This window comes from Acyrthosiphon pisum, chromosome A1, assembly GCF_005508785.2.
Source record: "Acyrthosiphon pisum isolate AL4f chromosome A1, pea_aphid_22Mar2018_4r6ur, whole genome shotgun sequence".
Classification (NCBI taxonomy): Eukaryota; Metazoa; Arthropoda; class Insecta; order Hemiptera; family Aphididae; genus Acyrthosiphon; species Acyrthosiphon pisum.
The window spans coordinates 77,988,679-77,999,840 of NC_042494.1; the positions used below are offsets into that span (position 1 = coordinate 77,988,679).

The 11,162-nt window shown below is 28.8% G+C and overlaps 2 protein-coding genes across 2 annotated transcripts; both read left to right on the forward strand.

Annotated features, from left to right (window-relative positions):
- Positions 1-1,449: 1,449 nt before the first annotated feature.
- LOC100166879 (protein farnesyltransferase subunit beta) lies at positions 1,450-3,738 on the forward strand. The gene is made up of 3 exons (XM_001946468.5): positions 1,450-1,715; positions 2,000-2,333; positions 2,400-3,738. Exons 2-3 carry the CDS (start codon positions 2,002-2,004, stop codon positions 3,262-3,264), a joined length of 1,197 nt encoding a protein of 398 aa, XP_001946503.2. The 5' UTR covers positions 1,450-1,715; positions 2,000-2,001; the 3' UTR covers positions 3,265-3,738.
- A 1,388-nt stretch (positions 3,739-5,126) lies between these two features.
- Positions 5,127-10,617, forward strand: LOC100161497 (39S ribosomal protein L39, mitochondrial). Its single transcript, XM_001949566.5, has 8 exons — positions 5,127-5,312; positions 5,398-5,604; positions 5,674-5,919; positions 8,631-8,852; positions 9,733-9,833; positions 9,931-10,002; positions 10,355-10,402; positions 10,471-10,617. Exons 1-8 carry the CDS (start codon positions 5,261-5,263, stop codon positions 10,546-10,548), a joined length of 1,026 nt encoding a protein of 341 aa, XP_001949601.1. The 5' UTR covers positions 5,127-5,260; the 3' UTR covers positions 10,549-10,617.
- The last annotated feature ends 545 nt before the right edge of the window (positions 10,618-11,162 follow it).

Sequence of the window (11,162 nt, forward strand, 5' to 3'; positions counted from 1 at the left end):
TAATTATGGGGGGGATATGGGATATATCCCTCCCCCCAGACCCTTTTTTTTTTTTTAGAATATCCATAATTAAATTCCCGTAAGCACTAAGTTTTAAAAGATTTTAAGATAAGAAATAAGAATTCATGGATATTAATACTAATATAAAACTACGATAGCTCATAAATTACAATATATGACAAGACAATTGTACAGCTCATAGTTAAAACCTCGGTTAAAACATAACACTGATAAATCTACAATTTACGACTCTAGATTAGTGTTAAAAGCATGAAATATTATATATCACAAAAACGTGAAACATTGAAATTTGTCTAATAGAAATATTAATGCAATAATGCTAGTTATTTATCAATTATTGATAATATAATCTATAGATTAGTTCTTATAATAATCATGGAATGAGTACAGTGGTTGACATATTATTAATAATATATTGATTATACTTTTACTAACTTAAATACCTACTTAATAGGAACGCTTGAATGGACTTACGATGTTATCAGTGCATCGGGACATTAAGTTGAACCCCGATGACATACTGGATATTTTGACGAAAAAAACAAAAAGAAAACTTGAAATAATATTGTAATGGGCATGTATTAGAAGGTATTATAACCGCTTTTACTTATTCGAACCATACTATGCGGCTCTCCTTGTAAAAGCATTTAGCATAACAACCTATGAGCACAAGACGGTGGTTTCTTCAGTACGACCACACCCAAGGCACCTGCGAGTTCCGTATACTGACCAGATCAAAGGAGCTGACAGCATATATAAGGGAGACAGGAGCACAGCCTGATCAGATGTACCTGGACCAGCAAGACCGAAGTCATTTCACGCCACCAGCCATTATACACCGCTACACCGCTACTACCACGAAATAATTCTACATAATACTATATTTTGATTGTTCTAAATTATTAAAACACATATTATTACTTTGAAATTAGTATTATTATTTCAAACTACAACATCGTTTGGATTCTGAAAGGGCTGCACGTAACAATATTATAATTTATGAAAAATATATTTAGCTTAATTTAATTGTTTACTTTATTGTCGTCTTTGAAAAACATTATTATACCATTTACCTCCTTTAATTAATTTATAATAATGAATTAATATAATATTGTGATCTATGAGATTTAATGCTCAATGGGGGGGGGGGGGGGGCATAGCCCCACTAGAACGATAGTATACACTTATATCCTAATCCCACCCCAAAACCAATTCCAAATTACGCTACTGGTCGGGTACTCGGGTCTCAACTCTCTACACACAGGCACACAACGGATATTATAATATAATATATATAATAATTTATTATTTATGAGAATTGTAATTGATAGTGTGATAAAACGATATTATACGTCCGTGATAAGAAATAAAAATTTTTTTAACTGATTACATAATATCCAACAATATGCCGATACCCCTACTATCATGCTTACTCTAAAAAATTTATATATATGTATAATATCATAGAGTAAGAGTCTTACTCTATGATATATATCATATATTATGATAATAGAGTTTTAACTTTTAAGAGTCTTTCTTGTTGAGTTCTTACTGAATTCTTCTATTATTAAATTGTGAAACTTTTAAATAATATATTACCTAAATCGTGTTTGTTTTTTAATTTGCAAACAAAGGAATCTTGGTTTTACGTAATATGAACACTATTCATTTTTTTATTTGAAAATACTAAAACAGTAAGTAGACTTGTTTTATTTTATATAGGTACCATAATAATGCAATAGAATTTAAACATATAGTATATTAGAAAGTGTGGTACTGTCATCAATAGATGACTTCTTTCATCACTTTTTTTAGTTTTTCGTCCAATATTTTTTAATGCACTTATCACATAATTATGCGGTTATGGATGTGATATGAACTTAGAAATTTTTTCACGTTTTTTTCTCTGGACCTAAAAGCCAGAGTTCAACCCCATTGCTACACATTCCTATTTTTACAATTGACTGATTTGTTTCAGAAATGAACAAGTTTTTAGCAGTACCACGACTTAAAACAGATAATGAGTCAATTGAAACAACTACATCTGAAAATCAAAGTCAAGTTGAAAGAAAAATTGAAAAGTTATTTGAATCATTCTGTTCTAAAGCACAATGTGATCCAGAAGCTCCAGTTTTATATAAACAAAACCACATCAACTATATAAAAAATCATATGTTTACACTACCAGAGAACTATGAATGTCTCGACTCCAGCCGACCTTGGTTATGCTACTGGTTGTGTCAATCACTCGCACTCTTAAACTGTAATTTGTCAATTTTGGAAAAATCTAATGTTGTTTCTTTCTTATCAAAGTATGCAATTAAAATGTATAGTAGCAAAGCTTATATAATTATATTTAAACATCAAATTTTTTTTAGGTGTCAACATGAATCTGGCGGCTTTTGCGGTGGACCAAATCAAATGCCACACTTAGCTCCTACATATGCTGCTGTCTGTGCATTGTGTTTAATAGGTACAGAAGAAGCATACGCAGTGATCAATCGAGAGAATTTATATACATTTTTGGTATCTCTTCGTTTGCCTAATGGTTCATTCAGAATGCACAAACATGGCGAATGTGATGTTCGTGCTGTGTATTGTTCAGCAACTGTAGCGCGTTTAACCAACATATATACAGATGTTTTGTTTGAATCAAGTGCTCAATGGGTAATCAGATGTCAGACATACGAAGGAGGCTTTGGTGGGGTGCCTGGGGTGGAAGCTCATGGGGGATATACATTTTGTGGATTTTCAGCTTTATTGTTACTTAAATCAATTCATATGTGTGACACAAAATCACTTCTTCGGTGGGTAGCAAATAAACAGATGTCATTTGAAGGTGGCTTCCAAGGGCGAACTAATAAGCTTGTGGATGGTTGCTATTCTTTTTGGCAAGCTGCTATTTTTCCAGTAATATCAGAACTTTTAGAATCTGAAAATCAACGGCCAATGTGGTCAATGTATGATTATCAGGCTCTCCAAGAATATGTGCTCATATGTTGTCAGAATAGATATAGTGGGGGCCTTATTGACAAGCCTGGAAAACCACCTGATGTATACCATACTTGCTACGTTCTTAGTGGCCTATCTATAGCTCAACATGCAGTTGACAACAGTAGTTGTGTTGTTGGTAAACCGGAAAACATTTTGAACAAAAATAATCCTATTTATAACATTGAAGAAACTAGTCTACAGAAAGCTCTTCAATATTTTAGTATGACAAAACCAATAAATTATTTTTAAGTATTATTATAGACTATAAATAATTGATCCAAATTAAATCTTGAGGAACCTGTTTTTTGAAGTTCAAATTAAGTCTAGTTAGTATAATATTCTATATTTGTAAGGTACCATATCTGAGCAAAAACATGCGTTAATTATTTAAATTTAAAAGTAGGTACAAATTTTTAAAATGTCAATTTTGTAAGTAATAATATTTCATTGTGAATCAATCTGCTAAAATTAATGCTTCCACAGTAATTAATTATTTTAGTTTTTTTTTTTTTTTTAATAATGTCTTGCTTTTCTATGAATATTTTAATTAATACATAGTAATGGAATGTATTTTTTCAAAATTGAAGTCAAATTATAAGTTCTAAATGTTATTATCTCTTCACATATTAAATTAATAAATGATAATTCTTTAATTTATAAATATTTGGATGTATGAAATACAAGTTGCTGATCAAAATAAACATTATCTACTTAATTACTTAAATGTATTTGTGTTGATGTGAAAAAAATTATTTTGAATTTATTAATAGTTTTAGTTAAAAATTAACTAACAGCAATTTTTGTTACTTATTTTAATAAATTTAATTTTATTGAATTTAAATTTACAAGTATACGTAATTATTTATTTATTAAATAATATTAATTATTAATCACTGGATGCATTATTCAACAAAAAGAAGAAAGAATTAAGTCCAAAACTTTTTCTCAACTTAAATTTATTTAATTTTTTTAATCTAAGTATACGAGTTTGTTATGTTGATGAAACATACATATTTTATATTAACGAATCAGACTAAAAAACGACTTCTACCCAGTGGCGTCATTTGGAGGGGGCCATTGTCATTAGCGGGCTGTGTAAGGGGTAGTTTTGGGCCTTCATATAGTATCGCTAATAAGTAATATATTTAAGAATCCCTCTACACACGTATTAATTAAACGTATTAATCTCTCAAAAAAAATGGGTTACTTATGCTTATGAAAGTAACCTTTGATACTAATTAGTTATAATAGTATACAATAATGTGAGTAGGCTGTATTGAGATAAAAATGTAATGCAATGTAATAGTTAGCGAGCGGTTTTTTTTCAGTTTTATTTTGGGCAGGTCAACAATGTTGATTTCCCTCTCAAAAACTGAAATGACGCCACTTCTACTACTTACTACTAAGAATAAATCGACTAATCGAGCATTTGCTTTAGTGCATTGCCTAGTGCCGTAGTGTATAAATTATAATTTACAAATTTTAGTATATTAAACAATATACAAATTATCAATCGTCTATTATAAATTATAATAGACATAATAAACTATTATGTCTATGTCTATATCCGCAAATTTGATATTAGGATTTACCTTAATAATTTATATCATACTGTCTTAATTTATTCATGTTACGTGAATATATCCATTATCCATTGAAATTGTAATAATATTATGTATTAATGAAGTATACATTATTAAAGCATAATATTTCTTAATATATTATTATTTTCATGAACATTTTGAATCTAATCCATAGACCTTATACTAATAGACGGTACGTGGTAGTAGTTCCGGTGTCCAAGCGTGACGGCGCTGATCAAGGTAGTACACCGTACACCGCACATGCGCATTAGATGATACAATACTCTGTATATTACTGTATATAATATATATATATCACTGTAGCGTAGACCGCACCACCCACCCGCATCCCGCCTGGATGTTCCGTCTATTAGTATAAGGTCTATGATCTAATCATAGATTCTCTATCTAGATAATCTAGAGGATGCATCCTCTTATGTCATGATTTTTTATTCTTTTATCAATATTTAGGTTAGTCGGCAAATTTTCTCCACAGATAAATGATAATAGACTATTATTATTTATTATTATCTATATCTGATTTTCCTAAATTCGTGTTTGTCGTTTGAGACTTGAGAGTTTTATTGCTCGTTAGGTTTCGTATAACACAGTTTGATTTTTTTGTTTTTTCATCTTGTGTTTGATGTATTTATAATATTATAATGAAACGATTCAGTAGCTGTTTGTATAAAAAATACAGTGGGTCATTGTGTTGTGAGTACAAATACTTTTTTACAATATATCATACTTCACTATTAAAAATGTACCTATTGTATTTAATGGATTGTGTTTATTTTAGCTATAAAATATGTTTCCACATCAGCCAATATTCATCCTAAAACTGAAATTGTAGCCTATCAAAATAATTTGTTCGACAATGAACAAAAACGGCAAAGAGAAGCTGTTGGTCGTATTGAAAAGATTACAGTAAAATACATTGGAGTGCCTGAAAATGTCACATTGTCCATGAACAAGGGTATATCGACCCCTTTTCATTGTGCTCAACGTATGTGAAATTGTTAATTGTTATTATTACTTAATTGAATATTTGTAATAATTATCTGTTTAATTGTAGACATATCTGAAATGTTAGTTAAAAGAAGTGGATTGGCCTTAATTGATGAAACACATTTATGGGACATGCATAGACCACTGGAATCAGACTGTGAACTGACTTTCATGCATGCACAATATCTACCAGACCCATATCATTTCAACAGAGCGTATTGGCGCAGTTGTTCACTCATACTAGGAGCCGTAATTTCTAAAGCTTTTAAAACTGACATTCAACCAACTTTACACAGTTTTCCTTCACCTAATGGTATATTATTCATGATAAATTATTATTAGATTTCTTTTTCTTAGGGTTTTTGATGTTTGAAAGTTTCAGCCATTTACTATTCTCTGTCTTGTATACTTTCACTCATATATTTATATTTCCATTGTTAGTTTCTACTTCCCCGTACTCTCCAGTCTACTAAAAATCTATTCTCATGACATGCAGCTACCTGTATCACTATATCCTTTAATTATTATCATCAAATAATGAAAAATATTGGTTATTTCTAGTTCTATAAAGTCTTACTTGAGCTTTATGTGTATTAACAAAAAAAATAATTGTTGGAAAGGGGATGAACTATAAAGGGCTGACTGCATATAAGCCTCTATAAAATGTTAAAATGTTGTACAGGGTAAAAATACTAAAATTATAATAATATACAATTGTAATTTAGTATACTCACAGAAAATAATATACAAACTATCTGCAGTGCTATCAATGTTGTTCTGTAATGTTATGAGATATGAACTTAAAATGTTCCATTTTCAGAATATTCAGGCTATATCAGAGAACTTTTTTTTAACATCTCCATGTATAAAGTACTGTTTTCCAGTATTTTTTAAGTATACATAATCCAATTATACAAAATCTTCTCTATACCCTTATTAGATTTTGTAATTTCCATATTTAACAATGTTATATTTAATTTATACACCTTTGCAAGTAACGACACAATACAACTCAATGTTCAATACATTAGAGTGTATTTTTATATGATCCTACTATTCCCTCAATTTCAAATATTTATCTTGACAATAACTTATATTAATTAACCTGTCTGATTTTATCGAAGTTTAATTTTTAATTTTTGAAAGCAATAGTATTTTTCAGGGCTTGAAACCGTTTTCAAAACCGATTTCAGAAACCGTTTTAAAACCGAAACCGAAATAAATTGGATATCGGTATTAAATTCAAAATCGAAACCGTAAAAAATTGGAAACCGGTATTAAATTCAAAACCGAAATCTGAAAAAATTGGAAACCGTTATTCTTTTTTTAACTGACGTGTCTTTAAATACGTAAATTCTATTAATACGCATAATTAATAATCATAATAAAATTGAGATCATAATTAATTTTGTTGATAAACATTTCATTATTCGCAAAATTATTAGTTGCTTTATAAATAGTAATGACATAAATTAAAGTTACTAGCAAATACTTTATATGACAATTGACAATACGGAACAAAGAATGATAATTGTATAGACGACATAGCCCCCTGAAAATACTTTAGTAACCGGTATACAAAACCGAAACCAAAATCGAAATTTCTTAATACCGGTATTGCTAAGTTAAAACCGAAATTTCTTAGTACTGGTATTGTTAAGTTGAAACCGAAATCGTAAAATTTCAAAACCGGTATTCAAAATCGAAACCGAAACCGACATTTCCTAATACCGGTATTGAAAAATTGAAACCGAAATCGAAAAAATTAAAAACCGGTATTCAAAATCGAAACCGAAACCGAAATTATTTCAATCGGTTTCAAACCCTGGTATTTTTATAGGGAATTTCTAAAACTAAATGCATGTAATAATTAAATATTACACTTCTTTTTTATACAAAGTCATCACAACTTAAAATAAAAAATGTTTAAAAAAATGTATCATCGATAGGTATGTTGTTAGATTTATACTTGTATATAAGTAGAATATAGTAAAATATATAAAAATATAATATATTCCCTGGTGAACCTCCTGTGGAAATGCCTTCCACCATAAATATGCCATTGGTCATCTTTTTTTTGTTCTTCAATATCCAGTGATTGATTTGGAAATAAAAAATAAAGGAGACCTGCTGATGTTGGATAAATGAGCGATCCACACAAAATTAACCGTCACAAAGCCCTCCAAACCTCCCTCTCCATCCATCAACCTATCATACAATATTAAATAAAACAATACTAAATTTATTTGAAAAATACATATAGAAAGAAAAACACTTATTTTTTATTTTAGATTCTGAACGGAGCGAGGGATCTAGTGGTTTTACAATGGTGTTTATTTTATTTTTTTATTTTTATCCTGTATACAAAATTTCTACCAGGAGTGGTGCTTGGATTTAAACATATACTATTCCTTATCTTTTAGCAAATTGGATCAATATGGTACTTTAGAGAGGTCATTATTCAATTTTCTCAATAGTTATTTAATGCCACAGTAAAAACCACCGAACAATTACAAAAAACCGCTAAAAATGGGATTTTAATTTCTAACCCTTTGTTTATCAGTTTTCACAATAAAAACGAATAAAAATAAAAATAAAAATTTTAGTTATTTTGTTGTAATTTATAATATTAATTCGACTTACAGGCTATAACAAAATATATTAACAATATAAAATATTGGGTACCTATTAAATTAATTTGGCATCAGGAAATCATGATTTACAAATTCACTAGCTTATATTGCGTTCCCAGCGTTCAGTTTCAAATAAATAGAAGGGGTACGCTAAAAAAAATTTTAAAAATCAACCGCTATTAATATCTACATTGTTGTATAAATAAACATATTATTATAATAATATATTGATCCAAAAATTTTGAATTTTCCTTCCCTTATCCTTTAAAATATTTAGGTTACCTACCATCTACTGTTTGGTATTTATGTAAAATATTTATGTTATTTATTTAAATTTATTTGTACATAAATTATTATTTATTTATTTCATATTTTTTAACTTGGAACTTAGTGAAAAGCGGAAGCTTTGTTTATGATGTGGAGTTATCGAATTTACCAGAATGGGCTCCAACAGAAAATGAACTTCGAATTTTGTCAGCCAATATGGTTAAATTTGCACAAAAATCTTATAAATTTGAGAGACTTGCTGTTTCTGAAGAGCTTGCATTAGACATATTCCAGGAAAACAAATTTAAAAAAGAACAAGTACCAAATATTGCTCAACAATCAATTGGTAAGAACTGTGTAATCAATTATTTGAATCTCAGGTTCTGTAATTATATATCCTCGCTTAATTACTTAAAAAGTTAAATGTATAAATTGTATTTAGCACGTTTGATGGACAGTGTGAATTATAAATTATATAAAGCATGTCTAAATTAATTAATGTTCTAGTAATGTTATACTCTGGCCCACGAGAGAAGTAAACCATGTCCCTACCAAACTGCTTCTGAGTTGAAGCATCCTCTACCCATTTGACCTATCAACAATTTTAGCATCGATGACTGTCTACATATGGTAAATGGTTTACTCCTCTCGTGAATTGAAAATATATAGTAGTTTTTATGTAATACAGTTATGTATACTCCTTTTCAAAAGAGAACATACCAGTCGGCGACCAATTTATGTCCGTCTGCGCGCATCCCTCGACAATTTCCCATTGTTAGCGTAATCACACGGTTCTCAACACACCAATCAAATCATTTGACATGCGCAAAAGCGGTATATTCTCTTTTGAAAAGGAGTATAGTTTATACGTTTTAATACCGATTTAAACAAGTTTATAATAAATAAATATTACAAGCTATAGAAATAATGACATAATATCTAACATTTGAAAATAAAATATCTATTTATAACATAATTGTTTCAATTAGATTTTATCTGCTTTATTTTGTAATTGCTAAAGCCCATTAATATTCAGCATTAATATTAAAGATATTATTTTTAATACCTATGGTGTTAAGATGGGATGGCATTTTCTCTGGGGTGCCTACAGACTTGTCTTAGTAAAATTCTGAGGTGTTCCGTGCTCAGATATTAATCTGGGATATCAATAAATCTCAGATATTATTGGCCTGTATGTCTGTATTAAAAAATAATTATTGTTTTAGATAAAAAAGTGGTTTTGTACAGAATTGATGATCATATTGAGATAAGTAGAGGACCTATGATTGGTAATACAGACTTATTGGGACGCTGCAGTATAACTGCGGTATGTTTAAGACAATTTTTTTTTTAATTCTGCAGTTATATTATACTTAGGATAGAAAATGTGTAATTTATTTATTTTTTTTTAAACTTTACATTAGGTACATCGTTTAGACACCAAAAATGGCCATTTATACAGATTTCAAGGAGTCTCTTTACCCGTAAATATTATGGTAAATATATATAATTAACTTTATTTTTTATGTGATGGCTAATATTGAATGTATTATTTATTAAAAAATTATCCGAATAAACTAACTTTTATTTCTAGATTTTTAGTTTTATTATTCAATTGCAAGTGTACAATACCTACTCTTCATGTCAAGCTGTTCATGTCAAATGTTATTTTGTTTTTATTAGAGCTCACTTTCAGCATAAACTTTTAGCTTTTTAAAGGGGCATTATAATTTTTAAACGCTCATTTATTTTAACTATTATGTATATCATAGTTTTACTCTAAATAAATAAATATTTTACAGGATATTAAGTTTTATAACCATTAATACAATTTTATTTTTGTTTCAGTTAAACCATTTTGCTTATTCTTTGTTAGAGCAAAGGGCAAAAAAATTAGTAAGTATTTTTTCTTTTGGACATTAATTTTGTCATAAAATACTAATAATTATATGTTTTACTTTTAGAATGCAGCAAGGTGGGTTGATCAAGCTCAAAATGATACGTATGTTCCACAATTTTCTCGAGAAGAAACTGCAGTATAACTAAAGATAATAATTAGTGTACCTACTTTAATAATAAATTGTTCATAATAAAATTTTTATTCAAATTCACGATGTATTTACCTTTATGATTTACAAATTTATTTTGAATAGGTACTTTAAAGTGGATCAAACTATTAACAACAAAAATATCGGATGAGTGGTTCTTGAAATCATAGGCATCAAAGATTCTCATTTTCACATTTATTTTTTATATATAAAGATAAATATCATTAATCAAATCATAATGACTATTTAATATTTATCATACTTTTGATACATGTACTATTTTTAACTAATAAGAATAACTAACCTAAGAGTTGGAGCTGCTATTTAGTCTGTGGTAGAAATAATGTTACTGATAATTTCAGTAAGTGAGTGATGTGCCCAGATCTAAACTAGAATTCATACAATCATACCACAGAATAAATATGGGGATTTATTCTATCTCAATAGTACTACGATCATGATTAAAGATATACAAGACCACAATGTATCCAATGTTATTAGAAACTTCAGGTTAGCTCATAATCATATAAACAAACTCAAATCTTCAGCACCATTCACAGCCATTGACATCATTGTCTTACAAAATCGGAGGTCTGCCATATTCTATA

Excerpts from the sequence above, each read along its gene's own strand:
- LOC100166879 (XM_001946468.5), top strand. The coding sequence starts at position 2,002 with ATGAACAAGTTTTTAGCAGTACCACGACTTAAAACAGATAATGAGTCA. Across the intron at positions 2,334-2,399 it reads GTTGTTTCTTTCTTATCAAA|GTGTCAACATGAATCTGGCG; the intron begins GTATGCAATTAA and ends AATTTTTTTTAG.
- LOC100161497 (XM_001949566.5), top strand. The coding sequence starts at position 5,261 with ATGAAACGATTCAGTAGCTGTTTGTATAAAAAATACAGTGGGTCATTG. Across the intron at positions 5,920-8,630 it reads CAGTTTTCCTTCACCTAATG|TGAAAAGCGGAAGCTTTGTT; the intron begins GTATATTATTCA and ends CTTGGAACTTAG. Across the intron at positions 10,403-10,470 it reads AGCAAAGGGCAAAAAAATTA|AATGCAGCAAGGTGGGTTGA; the intron begins GTAAGTATTTTT and ends TTTTACTTTTAG.